Raw genomic sequence first — 24670 nt, 5'->3', positions numbered from 1 at the left:
ACTCTCCAAGATGAAACCATACCAAGACTGATCATTCCTGCCCACATCCCATTACCCCTCAGGCTTTAGCCTGCCATTTTGTGACTTGTTCTTCCCTTCATGGATGCCTGATATTTGTTTTCCCTTGTGTAGAAATGTCTCATAGGTTGGCTATGAGTAGACAGCTAATTTGCTACAACTCCACCCACGCCCCCTTAGGAATGATTCTGGCCCTAACTTCATTATGGAGAGACAGGCTTGTTGCTTTGTGATTTCAATCAATGAAGTCTTCCTTCTGGACAATTGGTCTACTGTTCCGGTTACCACTCACTGCCAAGATGGAATTAGGTGTGTAAGCGCTGTGGACAGCAAGGGTGTATCCTGTATCAGTGCAGGTGTGATGACAGCATCCTCTCATTGAGGACAGAAACAAGTGTGCTTGGAGTTGGTTCTGTAGGTTTTAAAGAAGATGTGCATATTTCCATTTATGTGCTGGTCGATCAAGAAGTTTCTGTTCTCTGAAGGGTATGTCCATCTATTTCCTTCCCACCTCACTCCAGCATCACTGAGTAGGGAAGAGTGTGCTCACAAGGGCACTGAGTGGTCTGTCACACTTGCAGGTGAAGTTTCTCCTTGAGTTGTTAATACTCATATCTCATCTTCAACGATTCATTAATTTAGATCCATTGGTTGGGCTTAATGATGCATTCTAAATAGGAACAAAAATAACAGTGATATCAATGAGTAATTGCATTCACACAAATGCACATCCTATCTAATAAAGAGGGAATATGCTAATTGACCATCACTCCATCACAAAGATGGCTGCACCCACAGTTGAGGCCAAGTTCCCTTAAGGAGCCTTAATGAGCAATCTGCAGGGACCTGAGGCCCCGCCCCCATGGGGCTTGACAGGGGACCTCAGGCTGCACTTCCTGCCTTGGCACCAGGCCGGGGGACCTCAGGCCATGCCCCCACCTGGCAGGGCTTGACAGGGACCTTAGGCCTCGCCCCCTGCCCCGGCGCCAGGCTGGGGGACCTCAGGCTGAGACCCCCGCCCTGGCGCCAGGCCAGGGGACCTGAGGCCACACCCCCTGACCGGCGGGGCTTGATGGAGGACCTCAAGGTGCACTTCCTGTCCTGGTGCTGGGTCAGGGGACCTAAGGTTGCTCCCCCCACCAGGTGGGGCTTGACAGGGGACCTCAGGCCACACCCCCTGCCCTAGCACCGGGCCAGGGGACCTGAGGCTGCGAACTCCTGCCTGGTGGGGCTTGAAAGGGGACCTCAGGCTGTGCTCCCCACCCAGAGGGGCTTGACAGGGGACCTCAAGGCACACCCCCCACCCCATCTGGGGGACCTCAGGCACACCCCCCGTCCTGGCGCCGGGCCACGGGACCTGAGGCTACGCCCCCTGCCTGGCGGAGTTTGACAAGGGTGGGACTGGTCGGGTCTGGATCTAACCCAATGGGGGGAAGCGGCCGGGTCTGGGTCTCACATGATTTTTGAGGAGCATGTGGGTGGGCAGGGACTTGACTCTGGGTCCCCCTTTTAATGTGCACAAATTTCATGCACCAGGCCACTAGTATATTTATATGCATGTATATGCCTGCCTAGACATAAACATGTAAAAATGAAGACACACAGAGAGGGACCTACATTGACACAGTTACACAGAATTAAGTTACCATTTTTCACCGAATCTAACTTTGGAAGCTACGTCATTATTTTTATGTCCCACCAAAAAAGAAAAAGAAATTGCCAATTAAACTATAACATGCCACGGATAGTAAGATACATTCCAATTTCAGAAATGTTAAAAGGTGAAGAGAATGTCTATCATAGAACTGGTGAACTATGTTAAAAGTTATACTCAATACCAGCTAACCATTAATGCTGATTCCTAATGTGTCCAGAAACTTGTTTATTTGTTTGTTTTTAAGGAAGTAGTTCTTGTTGAGAAACTGTTAGTTGAATGAATGGCTTCTTTCTAATTAATATAGCAATGGTAGCAATTTTAGTTGGTATCTTAAAAGACAGCTAGCTTGGACAAAAGTCATCTTCAAGATCTATAAGAACACAGACACGTTTATCCAAGGGAGTATGGTTTACTAAAAGAGTCCTGAGCAAGCAGAATGTTAATTCCCATGGTTTGCTGGGTGGCTTTGGGCAAGTCTCAAGTACTATGAGCCTTGGTTTCCTTACCTATGAAATGAGTAAGCTGACTTATTTCTCATTTCCACCCACTAGCAATTTATGAATCTATGATACTGGGTCCATGTTGTCCCAACTTAGTGATCCAAATGTCAGGTTGAAATACATCCAATGTAAAAAATTCTCTTGAGTATATTCTGCTTCACATAAGCTTTAGCAGGATACTGCAATGTTTGTTGAATGAAGAAATGAATGAATGAAGGTAGGCCTAATGATTTTCTATGCTGAAAAATCATGAATACTAACCTATAATATTTGTCTCTGCATGAGGACACTGACCCTCCAGTATTGAGACCAAAAGGGAGAGGCTTACCTCTGCTACTCTTGTTGGCCCCTTCAGGGAAGACATCTTCATCCTCAAAGCATCTCTTATCTGAAGAAGCAATGACAGTGAAGAAATGACAATATCCCCAATGCCTAGTTCATGTCCTGCAACTTGGAGACCAGTCACACTGGCAGAAGCAGCATCAGATGGCTTAGCACAGTGGTTGGCAAATAATAATGCTTAGATAATTGTTAAGGTGTGGTGTAATGAGATTTACTATTAAGATTTAAATTGTAGGTATGGTTTTAATTATTTTCATCAGCTGTACTCACATATAGCCTCCTATTGACTTGATGATGTGCTGGGAATGAGAGAATAGAGTTCTTTCCTTTCCCGCTCACAGCTGATGCCCTGAACCCCAACCCCTAACTCAACTCCTCTGAACCATGCTCTCTGATCAAACCTGCTTTTTCCTCCTGCTTCCCTCAGCCACATGAAAATCATTTACAATGAGTGAAACAAATTCAAATTACCTTGTGATCCATAATGGTTCCAAACAGCAAGATGAAGAACCCCTGTGGCAAAATTCAACAGAAGTATGAGGGAAAGTTTTGCAGGCAACATCCCAGCTGTTATATTAATACCACACTTTTAGATACCTTCTAGGTCTAGGATGTTATCAGACATTCAAAACTTCACTTACCACTGATTCAGATAAAAATGTATTGATGTGTATTTTCTTGAGTGCACCTCAAAGAAAGAGGATCACCTTCATGTCTGTGCATGATAATGGTTGGTATTTATTTATTTATTTATTTATTTATTTATTTAATATTTTATTGATTTTTTACAGAGAGGAAGGGAGAGGGATAGAGAGTTAGAAACATCGATGAGAGAGAAACATCGATCAGCTGCCTCCTGCACACCTCCCACTGGGGATGTGCCCGCAACCAAGGTACGTGCCCTTGACCGGAATCGAACCTGGGACCTTTCAGTCCGCAGGCTGACGCTCTATCCCCTGAGCCAAACCGGTTTCGGCAGGTTGGTATTTATTAAATGGCTGTAGATGTAGGATAGAGTTTTCAACCTTATTAAATCTGTTTACTTTCTTCCCAAATATTAAGTGAGCTGTTCTTACTCATGATGACAGTGAGACATGACATGGGATCTTGCAACTCAAAGTCACCATAACGGAAGGTATCTTGAGAAGATGAAACTTGTATTCTAGACTATTTTTACACCAAATTCTCTGGGCTGGTGGAAGAAGTTTCTGCATAAAAGAGAAACTACAGAAACCTATAAGGTCAGAGTCTCCTCAAGTTTAAACACTTGGTCACTTATAAAGTCACAATCATTGGAAGCCAATCTTTTTAAATGTTGAGGGTTGACGTCCAAGAAAAATCTGGATCTTGCCATGAGAGTGGAGGGAATCTGAGTTTTTCATGGTGAAGAATCACTGATCAGAAGACTGAAATTGTAAAATGTGAGTCACAAGTGTTTTAGTATTTTTCCTTCTATCAAGAAAGGAGACAAATACTAGTAAATGATAGAACAAAACCACAGAACATTCTGAGGTTTAATTAAATTCCAAAGTAAAAATAGGATGAGGTCATTTGTCACCAGAGTAACTGGTGGAAATCCTTCTCTCCTCCAGAGTTGGGCAGATATAATGTGAATGTAAGAGCTTTTGATTTCAAAACACAAGCAAATAAACAAACAACACAACAACAAAACAATGCTTAAGTCAAAGGTTTCTCTTTAAAGTAATTCAAGGGAACGAGTGAAATAAATAGTCTCTATAGTTATTAAATACATATGAGTAAGATATATAATTCATCTGAGTTGGCATTTCTTTAAAGCTTGCTTTATATTTTATACCAAATTTCTAAATATAGTAGCAATGACATGTTAATAGGAACACTTTGCTGCTTTATTATGCAGTTATTATTTAAATACTAGTCAATTTTTTTTCTTTTTGCTTAATACAAGCAGATAATAAATATGTTAGACCTTGAGGGTATGCAGTCTCTGTTACCACTACCTCAGCTTTGCCATTGTAGCTCAAAAACAGCCATGGGTGAAATGTAAATGAATGTGTATGGCTGTGTTCCAATAATATTATTTACAATAGGCAACAGGCCATAGTTTGCCAACCCCTGATTAAAAACATAACTAAGAATATAAACTTTCCAGATTTTCTGTTACCCATAGGTATGGAAAGAAGCCTGGCCAATGACAGTTTCCCACATGTGTAAGCTTAGCAGCCAAGATGAAGTAAAATAGCTCTTAGAGGGATCATCATGCCAATCAAGTATCCTATCTAATAAAAGAGAACCATTTGCAACAACATGGGTGGAGATGGAGAGCATTATGCTAAGTGAAATAAGCCAGACAGAGAAAGATAAATATCACATGATCTCAATCATTTGTGGAATATAATGAACAACATAAACTGATGAACAAAAATAGATCCAGAGACAGAGAAACATCAATCAGAACATCAAACCTCAGGGAAGGTAGGGGACAGTGTGGGTAGGGGGAGAGATCAACCAAAGGACTTATATGCATGCATATAAGCCTAATCAATGGACACAGACAACAGGAGGTGGGGGCATGAATGGGAGGTGGGGGGTAAGGGGGAATAAGGACACATATGTAATACCTTCATCAATAAAGAAATTTTTTAAAAAAAGAGAAACATGGAAATTGCATGTACCTCTGCTATGCCCACAAGCCATGCCCACCAGCCAATCAGGAATGAGTATGCAAATTAACCCAACCAAGATGGTGGAATCCACAGAGCTGGAGCCAGCCGGAGGCTTGGGTTGCTTCCAGTGATGGAGGAAGCCAAGCTTCCTGCTGCCCTGGCCTGCCTTGGCCTCCGCTCAAGGCTACAAAGTTTCAATTATAGAAGATAAATAAATCCCAGATACCTGCTTCCAGCCTATGCTTGGGTCGCTGGGGGGTGTGGCCAGCCTGCAAACCACCACAGGACCCTTGCCTAGGCCGCCCCACCCCCCAAGGGAACTCCAACCCTGATCCGGGACACACTTCAGGGCAAACCAGTCAGCCCCCACCGGTGCACCAGGCCTCTATCCTATCTAATAAAAGAGTAATATGCAAATTGACTGTCACTCCAACACACAAGATGGCTGCCCCCATGTGGTCAAAGATGGCTGCCCCCATGTGGACACAAGATGGCTATCACAAGATGGCCAGCAGGGGAGGACAGTTGGGAGGGACCAGGCCTGCAAGGGAGGGCAGTTGGGGGCAATCAAGCCTGCAGAGAAGGGCAGTTGGGGGGGAACCAGGTCTGCAGGGGAGAGAAGTTGGGGGGGACCAGTCTTGCAGGGGAGGGCAGTTGGGGGGACCAGGCCTGCAGGGGAGGGCAGTTTGGGGGGGACCAGACCTGCAGGGGAGGGCAGTTTGGGGGGGACCAAGGCCTGCAGGGAAGGCTGTTGGGGGGGGGGGACCGGACCAGCAGGGGAAAGCAGTTAGGCTGAGCCCAGGCTGGCAGGGGAGTGGTTAGGGGGTGATCAGACTAGCAGGCAGAAGTGGTTAGAGGCAATCAGGAAGGCAGGCAGGTGAGCAGTTGGGAGCCAGCAGTCCTGGATTGTGAGAGGGATGTCAGACTGCCCATTTAGGCGGTAGGATTGGGCCTAAAAGGGCAGTCGGACATCCTTCGAGGGGTCCCAGATTGGAGAGAGTGTAGGCTGGGCTGAGGGACACACACACCCCTGCCCCCCCCACCATGCACAAATTTTGTGCACCAGGCTTCTAGTGTTAAGGAATAAAAGACAATAGAGATCATATTAGATCCACCTTTTTATCTTACATTTGGAACGTTGAGAGAAGTGACTTTCCTAGGATCAGGTAACACGTGGCAGGATTTAGTTCTATGAATGGCAACTTACAATTACATCATAGGGGATAGAGGCATGGGAACCCCTGACTGGTTAACACTCAAAGAGAATGGCACACCATGGAAAATGATTCATTTCACTGAGTTCTCAAAATACTTGAGAAAGGATAAAAATTGTATTTGTTTGGAGGCATGACACGTGAGTGTAGCCTCACACATGCCTGACCTACTAGTCCTCCATAAGTGCAAGTCAATTTCTTCTGCCACGGAAACTTTAGGAGGGATACAGGTGGCTCAGTGAGGAGAGAAGGAAGGAAATTTTCACCCAACCAGCCTGATCAGTTCAATGCAACTTGATAATCAACAGGGTGAGAGATGCCACATCTTAATGTCTCTAAGATATGGAGGAAAATGGAAGAAATATTTTGCATTCTATATTTTTAAAACATAGCCATTTTTGTTGGAATAACAAATTAGAAAATAATATCTTATCAGTGAAATATTAATTAATAACATTAATTAATAAAGTAAGTCTCCCTCTTGGAACTTACCTGGAAAGCATTGAGCAGGGCAAAGATAATGTGGAATGTCAAGGAATTGCCTTTGATGAGAGTGGCTATCCCAAAACCCCAGGTCAGTCCCAGCAGTGGGGTGAGGATGGCAACATTTTTACTGATCCTCCTAATTATGGCCACATCTTGAGACTTGGAACTGCCGATAAAGGGCCTCTGAGTATTGACTGCAACAACCAAAACCACAAGAAGATTCACAGCCACAATGACCAAAGCTGGGATGGCGAATGCTAAAAGGGCTTTGGTATTGTCCCAGTTAAGCCAACAGGCATCATGTCTCATGTAGCCTTTCTCTGGCATTGTGATAGCAACTGTGGTGCCAGCAATGATCAGTGGGAACCCATAGCCAATGGCAAAGCCAATGGCCATCATGCGGGACTTCATCATCCTATGAAAAACGAACAATATTCCATAGATGATGAGCAGTGCTTTGAAGAGCATCCAGAAAAACAGAGAGAGGTAGAAAAAGTGGCTAAAAAATGTCATTGCAACACACCAGTTGTGGTCCTGGGCCTTTTTGCTAAAGTTGGAGGATATGATGAACCACACATTAGCAGTCAGGAGTGACACTGCTATGTTCACGATGCACACGTGGCGCATGTATGATATCTCTGTCACAACAACCCGGGACCACACCGTAGCTTCAATGAGCAGACAAAGAACCAAGCTAAGGATGGACACGCTGAGCCCAATGCAGGTGATGTAGTCCAGGATTTTGTCATCTATAGATATGGGGGACATTAGAATGGAAAAAGACATCACTGCATTGGTGTAGTTACACCGGCATTTCACTCTGTTCTTGATATCCAAGGTCTTTTCACATGCCTTCTCATCCCATCTCCTTTTCCTGGAATGCCAGCCAACACACTGAGCCCTAGCACTCCGAGATTTATTGATCTTCTCAAACGTGAGTAAGATTTGCTTTAATCTGTCTGGTAAAATCACCGAAAGAACTAGACCATTTACCGGCCTGGGAAGACTCACATTTGGCAAGTGGTCTTCTTTCAGAACAGCCCCCAAGGTGGGAAATGCTATGGTGATGGCTTGGGAGGCATTTGGTGGCAGCTTCCACAGCTCGTGCTTGGGAATTTCTATCATTCCTAAGATTCCCTCTGTTGTATTGTTCATATTCCCAGAGAATCTGAAACTTTCCTCTGAGGTGTTGTGGCTGATGTGAAACCCTTTTGTCTGAATGAAGGGTTCATCTACAATGTTCTCAGATGTATTGTGAAGGTGGAGTTGCCGGGCGAACAAATTCACTGACTGCAGCAAATCTGAGCTGGCATTCTTGTCAGGAATGAAAGCCCAATTTGAAATGGCTGCTGTGTCGAGGATGTGGTTGGCCACTTCACTGTAGCTCTGCAATGGAGAAAAGTGGATATGATACCAAGGATTCACACGTTATTTCACAAAGTCGGTTTCTAAAATCTGCAATTTTTTGAGGCAAATGATCTGATCTTATTGGACATATTTCTCTTGAAATTTCCTGTTTATTGAATCTCATGCTGATAAGCCTGCAGGGAAGACAAGTAAAAGAATGCTAAAAATAAAATGTATCACAGATAAAGTTTATCTGCTTTTTTATGTGCCCAGGGCAGCATTTCCAATCTGCAGTCTTTATAACTCAAGTTTCCCATATGATATTAATGATTATTTAATGAAGGAGATTGGGGATAGATTCTATAATAATTTAAGTGTGAGAAATACCATGTTCCTATATCCCTCACTCCTATAAAGGGTGCCAAAGTTCATTCACACATTAAAAGGTCTAAAGAAGGAAACCTGCTTAACTTTAATTCAGAGTCCCTACACTTGCTGCATCTCCCTATTAGAAATGGAAGCTCCGTTAACATTTCTCAGAACAATTATGTTCTCCAGAATAAAATTTTGGAAACGCTAGAGTAGATGTGATTTTGCTCACTGCCATCACTATGTGATATTTTTCTGCAAATATTAATCATATACAACAAACATATGTAAAAAACTAGAGGCCTGGTGCACAACATTCATGCACTGGAGGAGGGGGGATCCCTCAGCCCGGCCTGTGCCCTCCCCCAGTCCAGGACCCCTCATGGGATGTCCACCGAGGGGTCCTTAGCGCTGCCTCAGAGGCAGGAGAGGCTCCCGCCACTGCTTCTGCGCTTGCCAGCCCTGAGCCTGGCGTCTGGCTGAGCAGCACTCCCCCGTGGGAGCACACTGACTACCAGGGGGCAGTTCCTGTGTTGAGCATCTGTCCCCTGGTGGTCAGTGCGCATCATAGCAACAGGTCATTCCACTGTTTGGTCTATTTGCATATTAGGGTTTTATTATATAGGATGTTCTAACTTTTTGACAACTTCCATAAAACCAAATGAATCCATGTGAAAAACTGAAGTGAAAATTCTGTTATTGTTATATCTGCTGTGGTGGTTATAGCTTTTCCCCTGCAAAATATATTTGAAACTGATATTAAAGTGCAAGATTTGGGGGGAGATAATGGTTGGTGTTTAACAAAGAATACCTACCTTCATTTTTTCTTGGGTAACATTATCAGACAAGTCTGTAGAAATGTTTTTTAGTAACTCTACAATAAATGCGATATTTCCAGACGTGGCTTCGGAGGATTTCACGACGTCAATTATGCAGGCGTAGTCCCGCGGGCAGTTCCTGAGGATTCCTTGCGCTACACTCTGCAGGGGCTCCGGAGCGCGAAAGTCAAGAATGCGCAGGGGTATGGAGGGCGCTGCGATGGAAAGGCGTGATACACTGTTTAAGTCCTGTTTAAAAAAAAAAAAAAAAAAAAAGATGTTTTATTAAAAATGAATAAACACCTAACATGCATCAGACTGAATGAGATAAAGACACAAAAATGATCAACATGAAGAAAATAGACGAGAAGCAAGTGGTCCTAAAATGTGGTTTAGATGCTGAGAGTTACAGAGAGGTTAAGGTGGGGTCTCACACAGGCAGGAGATTGTATCAAAATTTCCACAAAGATCTCTTTTCCTATTGGAATTTGCTTTTGAGGACTGAGACTTCAACTCAGGGCTGGAAGAGTTTTCCCCAGAGATGTGGAGAAATTCTAGGAAAAAATTGGTCCAGTAATTATTATGTTTTTAAGAGGCATCACATTAAGAGGAATTTCGAGGGTGGTGTTGGAGATTGACAAGTCAAACATGCAACACAGTGGAATTGCAATTTCAAAAAGCTAAGTTCACTAATTAGAATAAATTATTTCCTTTTTTTCTCATACTTTTACCCAGAATGTGACTTTGGATAAGTCAAAGCAATAATACACTTCATTTAATTCCCTTTGGAATGCCACTAGGGTTGCAAGGACCTCTACCTATGCTAAGTGACAGAGCCTCCATGACCCTTACAGAGTCACTGTTGAAGTTTTATGAAAGGCAGAGATCCATGTGCTTCTATGGGATTAGAGAGAAGGTAGGTGTACATGGTGCTTAAGTGAAAGAACATAAAACAGGATATTTTCATTTTAACTCAGATTTTTTTTGTTTTCACTGCATTTCTATTCCCTTTGGGTCACTCATTTCTCCTTTTTTTGGTCAAGTGATTGAAAGTATTAGAACAAAATTGAAAATGAATTTGGTTCTAGGCACATTTAGTTGATTAATTAGGTAGCCCAGAGACATCCAAATCCACCTTTAGAGCTAAAACTTTACCCCGACTAGCATGGCTCAGTGGTTGAGCATCAACCTATGAACTAGGAAGTCAGGTTTTGATTCCTGGTCAGGACACATTCCCAGTTATGGACTCCATCCCCAGTGGGGAGGAGGGCGGGGGCATGCAGGAGGCAGCCAATCAATGATTCTCTCTCATCATTGGTGTTTCTATCTCTCTCTCCCTCTCCTTTCCTCTCTGAAATCAATAAAAAGATATTTTTAAAAAAGAGCTAAAACTTTATCCTCCAAGCATTTACCATTACATAAATGAGTTTCAGATCTGATTTTTAAAAAAATATATTTTAATGATTTTTACAGAGAGGAAGGGAGAGGTATAGAGAGTTAGAAACATCAATGAGAGAGAAACTTTGATCAGCTGCCTCCTGCACACCCCCTACTGGGGATGTGCCCACAACCAAGGTACATGCACTTGACCAGAATCGAACCTGGGACCTTTCAGTCCTCAGGCCAACGCTCTATCCACAGAGCCAAGCCAGTCAGGGCCAGATCTGATTTTTAAGAAAGGATTCTGAAAGGGGGAGGGAGAGAGTGGGGAGTGAGGAGAGAAACTGAGTTTGGGTAAGGAAGAAGAAGAGACAAATTTAACCTATTCTGTAGATTTTCCTAAGTCCAAACCTGAGACTTATACTCAATAGAACATGTTAAAAATGCCTCTACCACCTCCTGAGGGATTGGCTCCTGTTGCCAATAACATGCAAATGCATCACCTGAAAGAGCATTTCCACAGAAAGGCTTGTACATGTTTCAGTTGATTTTTGCCATTTGTTTTGGTTACATGTAAATCCTATTTCTCCACGAAAGGGCTGAGCACAGGGCTGGCTGCAGTTGGATGAAGTGATGCAAGGTCCATTGCATTTCTCTGAAAAGAAGAAGAGAGAGAGAGAGAGAGAGAGAGAGAGAGAGAGAGAGAGAGAGAGAGAGAGGTGTAATTAACAGTTCCACACTTCCATGGGGGCATCAAATTCATACTGGGAATTTTAAAGGTGTTGATATTGACCTGGGTCCTCAGCAACAAGACAGACCTGCCAGGCAGATTGTGAAAACTAATGTCTAGGCAGTGGGTGGAAAGGAGGGTCACAGGTCTTGCAGAAAAGCTAGCTCAGAACATCTGAGGGGATAGTGGCCAGAGATGAGGAGGGAGAGGGAAGCAGTGGTCAAGTCCTAAAGGACCTTGAATGCTGTGCTAACATGGGCATTACCAGAAAACAAGATTAAATTAGCTTTTGAAAAATAATTAACAGTAGCATAGAGCAGGAATCTGCACACTTTTCTGTAAAGGATCGTATAAATGTCAAATAAAACACAGGATGCTCAGATAAATGTTAATTTTCTTTTCAGATACAGTCGATTCTTATTATTTGCAGTAGTTATTTTCTATGAAGTCACTACCATAAACACTGAATCAGCAAATACTGAGCAATCGTTCCTAGGGGAATACAAGGTTTCTAGGAGCTTCTGCTTGCAAAATTTTCAACAGATCAGTATCAACATATGTTTTTTTTATGTGTGTGTTTTATTTAAAGTCATCTTATATAATAAAGAGTTGATTTACTGACATTGAACTCATGGACAACAGTGCTATAACTCATGGTAGCATATAAACAAAGCTTATCGAACACAGGTATTTTCTCCAGAAGGTACATCACAGCTCAGTTAGGAACACTAGACAGCACTTTGCCCTATACTTGAGGGCCATATTAAACAGCAAGATCACCAACAAAAAAGCAAAATACTTGGCACTACATAGGCCACCCAAAGAACACTGTGTATGGTAAGAGAGCTGGAACAAGAAGGCAGAGCACCACTTGTTCAGCCTCAGCTGGGAACATGCACCTGGCCGACAAAATTTTTTTGCTGTTCTGTGAATGATGGAGAATGGACTGTGAGTATTGATTGTGAGATTACAAATACATTTCAAAAGAGTAGGGGAATTTGCAATACAGAATCCACAAATACTAGTAATGAGGATCGACAGAAGATGTTCAGATAAACAATGAATAATGTTTTAGGGTATATATGGCCCATGCATTCTTATTCATTGTTTTTCCAAAATTTAAATTTAACCAGACATCCTATATTTTTATTTGCTAAATATGACTATACTCACCAGAGAGTAAATAGTTTCAACACTGTGGGCTATACAGTCTCTGTAAATATGTAAATGAATGGACATGGCAGGGTTCCAATAAAACTTTATTTACAAAACCTGGTGGCAGGCTTATTTTGGCCCATGGGTAGAGTGAATTGACGTGAGGCAGAGAGCCCAGAAATGAAGCTGTTGAAGTATTTCCTAGGAGGGTGGCAGGGGAATAGAAAGAAGTAAATGAGGCTGAGAGCTAGGAAGGTGTTGACATCAATATGATGTGGTGACCATTTGGCTGTGAGACAAGAATACACCCACATTTATATCTTGGATGGCTCTGTGGATGACTCCATTCACAGAGAAAGGAAACAAGTGGGTTTACCCAGTGTATCAATTTGGCAGTTATTTAAACTGAGTGCCTCTCAGTTTATATAATTTGGAGATGATATCATGGTGTTGTTACAAACATTATATGAGAGACAGCATCTTGGGCAGCACTTCGACTATAAATGCTCAATAAAGTATCTCCAATTTTCTCCTCTTTCCTTTTTCAATTCCATATCTAAGTAGAGATTTATCTGACACCAAAAATAGACTTGGTCATGAATGTGCAGAATCCAGTTTATTCCTATTATTTGGGTGAGAATCACATGACTTCACTATTTTATGACTAATAATTACTTACATAGTTTGTCTTCCACTTCTCAAGTGTGACCAGTCTCACTAATACAGTATCTATCTGACATCACTTCAACATACCTCTCAGCACCAAAGCATTACATACATTTAAGCAATACAAAAATATCTTTGGATGAAGAAATGAATGTCCTTTTCCCTCTTCTGCCTCTTGTTAGCTTGTTAGTTCAAACGGATTTTCCTTGTGGGTTTTTAAATGAATACTTATCTACTATTCTGTGAATATTTGCCAACTTTCTTCATTGACTATGCCATGGATAATGGTATAATTGTAAGAAAATCTATCACTATTGGTAAACACTGACAACTTATTAGAGATTTTTATATTTTACTGGAACACTCTTGGTCTGGAGACATGCTTGCCATGTCTTCAAATGGAAGATGACTGTTCTGTAGCCACATACCTTGTATCCTTCCAGTCTTGGGTTTCTTTTCAGGATGTTGACGTTTATCTCCATCCTGTAAAACACAAATTCCCAAAGGTCCTCTTTACTGTGGAATTCTCCTCTCTCATCTCAACTTAGAGGCTCAATGTGGATGTGAAGAGAAAATGTGTTCAGGACTAGGAAGAAAAATGCAGCAGGTTCATGTGCTGACACCACAGGAACTTGCTGAAGGAAACATTGATGTGAGCACTCTGCCCTCCAAGGAGGGCTAGAACCTTGATGCTGGTCACCTGGGCTCTGAAGGTCAGGTTAGTGGATTGCATCCATCTTTCGGAAAGTCTAAGTATTCAGAGAGACCATGCAGATGACAATTCCAGCACTAAGCTATTCTCTGCCTATCTTAACTGTAACAGTGAAATGCAGCGGATGTACTCCAGCATACATAGAGAAAAAAAAGAAATGAACTGATACTAGAAGTAAGCATTAGGTTGTAATAATGGAATCACAAATTATTGTATAGCTATAAAGAACTATAAAGTTTATCTAAAAGAAAAAACACACACCCTTCATGTTATAGATAAGTAAATTAAAACTCAGAAAAGTGAAGCAACTTGTGTAACAAGAATCAAACCAAGGTAAGGTCTGAATCTAAATCTTTCAACTACCCAACTGCCAGGATAGTGCAGTCATGTCCTACCTAATGATGTTTTGGTCAGCGATGGACCATGTGTATGACTGTGGTACACCATGTAGCCCAGGTGTGTAATACACTGTACCATCTAGGTTTGTGTAAGTGCACTGTATGGTGTTCCCTAAATCACCTAATGATGCATTTCTCAGAACATATCCCTGTCATTAAGAAGCTCATGACTGTACTTCCTTCTTTCAATCACTGCCTCTCTACATTCTCTGTGGTTTGAAAGTGATTTTTCTACTATGTTGTTGTACCTTAAAACTATACTGTTGCAAGTCCCAGCCACTTCTCACATTTTCTTTCTTCCTGTCTCTAGAAAACTACTATCAGCAAGAGTAAAATGGCAGTCATTTGGAAATGTCTTTAATATGACATGTTATTTATCATAAAACTAGCCATCTAGATGAACTGCCAGTTTTCTCATGGGGATTTTGGATCTATAGTGAAAACATTCTACTTACTTTTATGTGGATCTTGGCTCTATAATGAGAACATTCTGTGGTCAGAAATAACATTAAACAGCAAATCACGGTTGACTGGGACTTCATTTTCACACATTAGGATCTTCACCTGCAATAGAGAAAGAAGGTGCAGCCGACTGAAGGTGATAATGCCATCCAACTAGCACAATACTTCACAGAAAAACCAACCACTGAGTGACCCCATTGGGTACTTTGAGATATTTATACCAAACAACCTACCTCAGGAAAAAGAAGACTGTCTATTAACTATTGACCTGTCTACAAACAGTAGCAACAATGATGGAAGTACCAGGAAAAATATGTGTTCACTAAGGCAGCATTTCTTATTTAATCCACAACTTTCTTTAATAATAAAATGTTCAAGAACTTTTATTTGCTAATCACTTTTCTAAGCACTTTCGCTGCAGTAAATTCATGTAATCATGCGGTACAGTATATTATCGGTTTCATGTTATCAATGGAGAAACTAAGGCACAAGACTTGAACAGCTATGAGCCAAAGTCACTCATATGAAAAATGGTGGAGCCAAGAGTTTAAGCAGGTGGTTTGGGTGGAGAAGAACTATTAATCTCTTTATTCTTAAAGGGTGTCCAGTGGGGAACAAAGAAAAGTCAAACTGATGGTGGGAAGAGAGATTAACTATATATCGTACCTAGTGAACAAGGCTTGGCAGACACCTAGCCTTCAGAAAAGAAAAACCCCTTTATGGTCAAATGGACATGAACTTACTTTGATCTCTCTAGGCTCCAAAGGCAAACTGTGGCCAGGCAGCAGATGAAACTCACTGATCTTCAGTCAAACATTAATTGGGTGGAGTCAAGATTAAGATGGGTTTTCATGACTCCAGTGCTGAGATGATGAGACACTCATAGGGAAGTTTCCAAATTGTCTTTGAGTTTAAAATCATATTTGAGTTCCTAACTATTGAACAGGGGAAAGTATTTTGATTTATACTAATGTCTTGTAGAGCAAGTCTGGTCAGAGGAAAGTGAACATGGAAGAATGACCGGCAAAGTGTGATAATAGACTTACATAAGTGTTTGGATATGTGTACAGAATTCTTGATCTTATAATGTAGGTGGAAAGAAGTTCTCATTTATGTAGTTCTCATTGGTGGATGGACACACTAAGCAATTTGCAATGTAAATATTATTTAGATTAGTTTTTAACTGATGATCACAAAAAGAAGTACCTGAAAAACCAGTATAGGTTGTCTTAAATGTATCCATGTGTTTCACCTGTGTATCTGTAGGTTGCACAAAATTTTAATATGACACAATAAGAAACAGATCTTATATTGTGACTCTGTATACAGACAAATATATGTATATATGGGTATCCATATATAACTGAAAAAAATTAGAGCCACACAACTAGCACAATACCTTATTTCATTATCCAGTTGAAAATTGTTCACTTTTCCCATTAAAGTGGTCATTTTGATCCTTTCTCTTTGCTATTCTTTACAATTATGTTGAAATTTCCTTGCCTGGGTAGATGTATCAGGGAGAAAAGATACCTACATTTAGGACCAAATAATAGGACTGATGCTGAAGATAAATGCAATTCTACTCTACCTGGAGACGGTGGTTTGAAATGCAGTTAAATGGAGGAAGGAGAGCCAATGGCAGGCATTTATAAGCAATAGTGCCTTCTATCTAAGGCTGCATAGAAGGACCACTTTTACTCTAAGTTTCCAGCATAGGAACTTTGCATAAGCTAATCTTGCTAGAAGAAAGTCAGGCATTTGGCTTAAGATGTGATGGGATGTTGTGTGAATTAGGGAGTCCAAAAATGTTTCCCCAAGCAGTGCTAGGGCCTCAAGGTGTGCAGATCCTGAAAGGATTCAAGTACAGGGGCCAGTAGTCATGACATTTTATGTAGATCATTATACTCTTTGCAGAACATTAGGAAATAATAATGCATTTTATATATTCACATAAACTAAAAATGTATGCGGGAAGCCACCGCTTTCTCAATACTGTCATAAGAGTGCACCAAGGAACTCGGAAGGCCGATGGCCCTTGGACTTAGTAGGGCTGTGTTGAGATAGTGGTGGCTTGAAGCAATTTCCTGACCTAATAGCCTCAAAGTAAATGTTTACTGGACCTTACTGATATTTACTGATCTTTATTGACCTTAGATACGGTCTGTCTGCTACCTGTTTGCCGTGCTTTACTGAGGGCAAGATGTGTATCTAAAACTGAATCAAAAGCGGATAAGGCCAGGTTTCAGTGCGCCTTTCCAAGAGAGAGGTCTCCACCTGGCCCCCATGACTTCTAAATTCATATTTATTGTATAGTATTTTCATTTGTGCGTCGACCTGAACCCTCACTGCAAAAGGTTGCAGCAACATATACTAGCAGAAATATAGTATATGCAAAATAAATCATAAGCATGACCATAAGAAACACAAACTTTGAACTGAGCACATTTGGCTATTTGGGGGGTTTCAGTTAATGAATTTGCTACTTGATCATTCATGTTATTATAGTCTACTGTAGGTAACCCACATACCATTTGGTATGATAATTACATTTCCTTCAGTTATTATAAATGTGTGTGGGAGGGGTGGTAAATGTTTATGATGTTACCCAAGAGGAGTTATAACATTCTTATTTTTGCCCAGTTTAATTGGCAAGCATGGGCCGGATGGGTAGATGTTTTCAAGTTAGGCCCAATTGGGTTATTTCTTTTCTGACCAGAAAGAGTTGAATGGAAGCCCTCCCATCAGAATTGAATAATGACTGAGGCCAAAAGCCAGAGTGCTCTGCAGAGCAGACACAAGCAGAGCGTAGGACTCTGAGGATGGAAACGTCTTAAAAATTAAAAAGAAGCCAGCGTAATCCCAAATCAGAGGTTGATATTTTATAGGACAGAATGGAGGAAGCACACTTTCTTAGATTTATCACTGCTAAAGAATTAGCAGTTCAAGTGAACTTTGAGTTTTGCATAATTCCAAACTGAAAAATATCTGCAGATACAAATAAGATACCTCTCCAATATCTAGGACAGTGCCTGCATGCAGTACATTGTGCCTTGAAATAATGAGGGAAAGAAAAGAACAAGGACACAGAATCTAAATACATTCAATTAACTGTGACAAGAGGAGTGTGGATTGTCCAGAAGAATATCAGCAAAACATGGGCAATGCCATCAGAAGAAGCTTTCCGATGTGAATCTCACCGAGACAAACTCTCCTGCTTGTTTGTTTGTTCCTAGTGAAGAGTAGCTGGAGTCACTGCGATGTCCTTTCCTACATGGAGAATCAGAGTTGCTTCTTGTACATTATGCTCAAATGACCTTTACACCATTTATTAACCTCTGGTTCTACAGTGTGTTCAATTTAGCAAAAACTCTGTGTCTTTGTGAAATCTTTATTTCCACAAATCCCTTGGGCTTAATACTGTTCGGTGAACTGTCATTGGCTATTTAAATCAAGGTCCTAGGGTCTCATATTTTTATGGACCTCCATATGTACATTCATAAAATAAACTTTGGAGCCCTAACCAGTTTGGCTCAGTGGATAGAGCGTCAGCCTGCAGACTGAAGGGTCCCAGGTTTGATTCCGGTCAAGGGCATGTGCCTGGGTTGCGGGCACATCCCCAGTGGGGGGCGTGCAGGAGGCAGCTGATCGATGTCTCTCTCTCATCGATGTTTCTAGCTTTCTATCCCTCTCTCTTCCTCTCTGTAAAAAATCAATAAAATATATTTAAAAAAAAATAAAAAAAAATAAACTTTGGATATTAACCATCAATCAGTCAATCAATCAATCAAGAGCCTCATACCCAATGGGGGAAAATAACAGTAACTAGTAATCCTGGCAGGATAGTGCTATAATATTCATGTTTATGCCCAGGACCCACCAGTTGTTTGCCAACAGTTTGTAACACCCATCAAACTTAAATAAAAAAAAAAAAAATGGAAGAAAAACTTAACTGAGGACATTGGTACCCACTGACTTAAATATTCTATGAATTCAGTAAGTTTATCTGCTTTACTCTTAGGAAAATGATACAGAGTTTGTGTCTATTGCACTTGGCCAACATGTTGTGTCCTGAAGTGAGTTTCTCTGGATCACTGGTCTCAGAAAGGCCTGAGGGGTTCCAAGGTCAGATCACTTTGGGAAACAGCATGTACCAGCATCACCACTGCCCCTTCACCCACACTGATGCATAGCAAAGACTCTGAGAGCAATTCCAGTAAGAAGATTGACCCAGGTTTTGCCAAATTTACTTGATCATCAAAAGTACTTTGGGGAGCCAAAACCGGTTTGGCTCAGTGGATAGCGCGTCAGCCTGTGGACTGAAGGGTCCCAGGTTCGATTCCTGTCAAGGGCACGTAACTTGGTTGTGGGCACATCCCCAGTGGGGGGTGTGCAGGAGGCAGCTGATCGATGTTTCTCTCTCATCGATGTTTCTAACTCTCTATCCCTCTTCCTTCCTCTCTGTAAAAAATCAATAAAATATATTTTTTAAAAAAAGTACTTTGGGGAATTTAAGGCTGCTATTTGAGGACACAATGTTACCTTGGAGTGTAACACATTTACCTATCCAGGCTCAGAGTCCACTTACATTTATTGGGCACCTACCACATGCTAGTTCCCTGTGAGCTCCTAAGCTACTCACACTGGACCTGCAGTCACCCACTAGTGAGTAAGAGTCTGGGCTTTAGTCAATCCTGAAAGAAAGAGGCTGTGGACAGATGGACAGATCATCTTTAATCTGTGAAATGAGGCAGAATTATTCTGAAACGTGATGCTCAGAGTGGAGAGGTGAGGGAAGGCAGGCACAAAGTGGCTTGGCAATCAGAAGTTTGGAATGATCACCAGGGAAGGGAAGACAGACTCAGAAACAAGAATAAAAATGAGGGAGAGAAAACAAGATGCCAAAGAACGCCTGCCTGAGACTCCCTGTGGTAGTTTTGTATATAATGAGGTATCTGACCTTTACAAAGAAGTTCCCTCCGGCTTCTTGGCTAGTCACCCGATAAAGGCAACTCCGCATCCTGTTCCCAAAGTCTCTGAAAGATGACATTTCAGCCATAAAAGCAACAAGCAACCTGGGTTGACAGCTTCTCGGGACCTATGAAAATAATGTCCCGAATTCCTCATCCCTGCTTCCACCACCCACCTCTCTCTGCGCGTCCTCACCAAGGTGTGATTATCCACTACCACCCACTTAAGATTCTTACTTGATAATAAACAGCATTCTAAGCTACTGAATGGAAGCCAGGCTCCCTGATCTAACAGAGAGAAAATAGCATTTGCTGGCCTCAGAGACTTAAAGGAAAATATAACTAGATGCAATCGTCCCAGAAGAAATGTATCTCAGGATCTTCCTCCCAGGGAATTCCCAGCAACGGGCGCCTCCCACACCACTGCTGTGACCCTAAGCCGAAATGACAAGAGGTCCGCAGAGCACAAGACTTTACTACGTTAGCCCCAGAGCCTAAGGGGAATTGGGCCAAAAATAAAACATAAAAATAAATCATGATACCATTTGTCAAGATGTGAATACAGTGGGCAGTTTTTCTGTCCCCAGCACCTTGCAGAGCATAAGGTACATGAGAGATACATTTGTGGACAAGCGAACGAATGAATGACTGTCCCTCACAGGGAGTGATGGCAGCTTCTAAAGTGTTGGTTTTATTTTTATTTTTTAAAATATATTTTTATTGATTTCAGAGAGGAAAGGAGAGGGAAAGGGAGATAGAAACATCAATGAGGAGAGAGAATCATCGATTGGCTGCCTCCTGCACACCCTGCACTGGGGATTGAGCCCACAACCCAGGCATGTGCCCTTGACTGTAATTGAACCAGGGACCCTTCAGTCCACAGTCCAGCGCTCTACCCACTGAGCCAAACCAGCCAGGGCTAAAGTGTTCGTTTTAAAACCACAGGGCAACTGTTCTATCTCAGAGGGGCAGGCAAACATATTTGCAACTCTAGATAATTTTGGAATGTGGTAATTTAAGTTGAAATGCTCCCAGCCTACTATGGACCTCCGTTTGTTTGGACCTTATATTAAAAAGGATTGTAAGGTCCAGCCTAGGGGCAGCAAGCAACAACCTCAGGCCTGATGAGAGATGTCTGCCATGAGCATGCAGTGCAAGCAGCTCTTATTGGCCCCATCTCCTTTTACTTAGAGCTGAGTTTCTGAATGAGTTGGAATTCAAAAATACGCTTAGTCTGCGTGGGTCCTGGAGCTTCTTTCGGATGGAGTTGTAGGAGATGACTCACGCAGCCGGAGGCACCCGGCCTGTCTCAACATGCTGAGTGAGAGCTGGCATCAGGACTCTCAAAAAGAAAATGTAAAAAAGGCACAGCCTGGGAACTGTAACTGCAGTCAGGGAGGAAGGAGGACCTCCAAAGGTCTGATCTCTCAAAACTCTTCATGCAAAACAACACCCGGAGGGAATTCCTGTAAACAAAGTGTACACCTTCCCAAAGTGCTTCTCCCCATTGAACTTCACCCCAAGGTGACAGGGAGGGCATAATCCCCTTTGTTTGCTAACCTTCCAGGCAGCAGCTCACCTCATACTTCTTGGCCAGTCCCATGAATGGGAAGGACCAGTTCTGAAAAGGCTAACTGGAGAAAGAGTTAGGTGACCCACATTTGGGGGTGTGTGTATGTGCTTCATTCCCTGCAGCCTAATTTCATAACTGTGTGTCCCATCCATGCCACTAGTGTAATTAGAACTCTGATTCTATAGCCAGATGGCCAAGTGAGTTGTTGGCGCGTTTGTTGGCCTCAATAACAGAATGCAGGCAGTCACTCCTCCCTGGCCCTGGAGGAGCTGGTTCATAAAGAGCCTTGGCAGAAAGAAAGATGTAAATGATCTATAGAACCAGAATCTTCGCATCCTGGGCTATTTTAGATGGCTTCCAGCCAATCTCTTTGTAGCTCAGTACCTTTTCTGAGAATTGCAGTGTGGATTTAAATTCTGACAAGTTTGAAGAATCACATAATTTCAGGGTTGAAGGCATTCAGCGTTTCAGCAACTATGTTGATGCTGAGATGATTTTAAAGAAATTGATATACTAAGCAATTGCTCTGCTCCATGAACAAAGTGTCACTCGAGTGTTGACACTAAAAAAATCGCACCCTGTGATGCAACATATTTGCATTTCCACAACTGACCTCAGAGTATAAGAGACATAAACCATCAAGTGCCACACTAGCGGCCACTCAGAATGAGGAGGATGCCTTTTAGCAACTTTTAACTGTAGGAAATATTTCCTTGTAAGCTGATATAAAGACAGCTTCGTCCGCCCCACTAAAAGAACAAGCTACTAGAGAATGCTTTATTTAAAAAATCTAGGATATATGTAATACTTTCAACAATAAAGATTTATTAAAAAATAAAGATTAAAAAAACTAAAAATCTAGTTTACATTCAGCCTAAAGGAAGGGAATTGCAAGCTAGTTTGCTCATCCAATTCGTCAAGCAAGGGGGCAATCGGAGAACAGACAGTTTAATTGCCTGACAAGGTGTTTTGCACTTTCACTCCTAGGACTGAGCAATTAGAGCCTAACAAATTACTTTTTATTTCATTTATTTATTTAATTTTTGTATTTATTGATTTGAGAGAGAAAGAGAGAGGGAGAAAGAGAGAGAGAGAGAAAGAGAGAGCGAGAGATCACCTTATTGTTGCATTTATTTATGCTTTCGTTGGCTGATTCTTGTATGTGCCCTGACTGGGGATCCAATCGGGATGATGCCCTCACACCAACTGAGCTGCCCGGACTGGGCTACAAATGGCTTTTTAAAGGAAAACAAATGTAAAGGAGACAGGAAATACTCTAACCTTGAGCTAGTCGATTTCTATATAATGTTAGGAAAGATCCCTACATAATCAAGCATTTCAGAAAATACCACCCCGAATCACACCTCTTCCCCGTCCTGGAATACGAGCAAAGACAATCCTGTCTTCAGGAGAAAGGTGCTGGTGTGGCAGGTGTACTCACGGCATCCAGGAGATCCAGCAGCCCCGCAGGAAGATCGGCGCTGAGCTTCCCTCCTCCGCGCGCCACCATCACGTGCACCTGCCTCGGCACCTCCCACGGTCCCCTTTCAGGGGCTGCGGTCCTTCTTCTCCATGTTTTGAAGGGAAAATCCAGGAGACCCCATGCAAACCTGCCGCTTGTTGTGAGAGGCCAACGTGAGAACTGTAAAACTAGCCGTGGTTTCAAGTCTTGTGTAAGTCTGTGATTCACTCCGCCTGGGTCCGTCAAGCACGCCTAAGAGAAATTACAGGTTTCTCTTGTCTGAAGCAGAGCCATTATAATGAGTCACTTGTTTGTCCTTTAATTTCTCACCTTTATCACAGATGATCAGACTCTGTTTGCATCCATGACACTGGTGTAATTAGAACTCGGGGGGATACAATGAAAGGTTCTGCCACTGTTGTTGATAATGTTTAAAGGCTATCATGTTTGTGCCTGTACTGATGTTGAACTTGGAAAAAAAGCCTAGGCAATTGATCAGTAATAATCCCTACCTTAGCATTGAATAGATTTTTGTTTTATTTTTTAGTGACCGGGCCAAGTAATTCTTACTGAGCCTCTACCTGGGGCCATAGCCATGGGGACTTTAGACCAGAAGGAAAAGTCAGGAAACGTCATATAACCTGACTTCAGACAGGTAGCCAGTTTGTATTGTCCTTCATATCACCAAATAGTCCCATATATCCCTATTCTAGTGTCTTCTACTTACATATCTTCTTGACCCCAAAATTCAATGCAAATCGCCATTTAAATATTGCCAGGGGAAGTGAAAGGCAGTGTGATTATATCTTTTATAGTAAGGAAGATCAGGGAGGTGACGCTTGTGGAAATAGGTCAGTTTCATTGAGGTTGCCAGTTTAGTACCAGGCCATGTGGTAATTGGAAAACTCAGTATCATCAAACCGTTGGTTGTGTAATCAAAGGACTTTATTGAACATATTGTATATGCACAGTGCCTTGTTCTGCATTTGGACATACAAAAGCGAGTAACATGGTAAATCACAAAAGTGAGTAATCCTGTCCCCTAAGGTTTACAGTCTTATCTGGAAAATATATGCACACAAAAAATACTGAAATTAAACAATGTAGCACAATAAATACTAAACATGAAGTGAATGGCACAGATTATTAATATTACAGGAAACCAGGAGGGGAGAATCAGCACTCTGATTGGACGAATCAAGAGAGATTTCACAGAGAAGGCAAAGAGTGAAACAGAACTCAGACGTAGGGTGCCCTGAGTAGACCCATTATGTATACTCTTTCCTGGGCAAGGAACTATATCTTATGACCGTGGTAACATTGGATGAAAGGGTCAGTCAATGGCAAGCTCAGCAGACTTTACTGACTGAATCAAATACTTAACTCTTTTATTTAGAAGTCATTGGATTAACTCCCATGGCAGTGTCTTCAGTCAAACTCATGGTTATAGCTGTGTGCTTGCTTGTGTGTGTGCGCATGAATTCACAGGTACTCTAATGAAAACTGCTAACATTTTAATGGCCAAATATTATTTGCCAAGTACTATTCTACTCCTTACCTACAACTATTCATCTAATCTTTACAACAACCCTGTGAGGTATGCTCTAGTTTCCTCAATTTATAGGTAAGAAAATTAAAGTCTAAGAAATTTAAATAACTGCCAAAGCATTCTCACCATGCATCTGTTTTAGACACTGTTAGCACCAATTTTTCCTTGAGCCACCTGATCAGTCACTTCCTTGAGCCACCTGACCAGTCACCACCAC

General features: G+C 41.9%; 1 protein-coding gene across 1 annotated transcript; it reads right to left on the bottom strand.

The window, feature by feature from the left end:
* Positions 1-640: 640 nt before the first annotated feature.
* LOC308247375 (adhesion G protein-coupled receptor F4-like) lies at positions 641-14979 on the bottom strand (the record flags this gene model as incomplete). The annotated part of the gene is made up of 8 exons (XM_080666379.1): positions 641-688; positions 2504-2563; positions 2989-3030; positions 6869-8248; positions 9394-9645; positions 11280-11431; positions 13756-13810; positions 14893-14979. The coding sequence occupies 8 exons, from the start codon at positions 14977-14979 to the stop codon at positions 641-643; spliced, it is 2076 nt and encodes a 691-aa protein (XP_080522505.1).
* Positions 14980-24670: the final 9691 nt, after the last annotated feature.

Source organism: Plecotus auritus (assembly GCF_963455305.1).
Source record: "Plecotus auritus genome assembly, chromosome: 4".
NCBI classification, from domain to species: domain Eukaryota; kingdom Metazoa; phylum Chordata; class Mammalia; order Chiroptera; family Vespertilionidae; genus Plecotus; species Plecotus auritus.
This window is presented reverse-complemented; position numbering and strand designations above follow the sequence as displayed.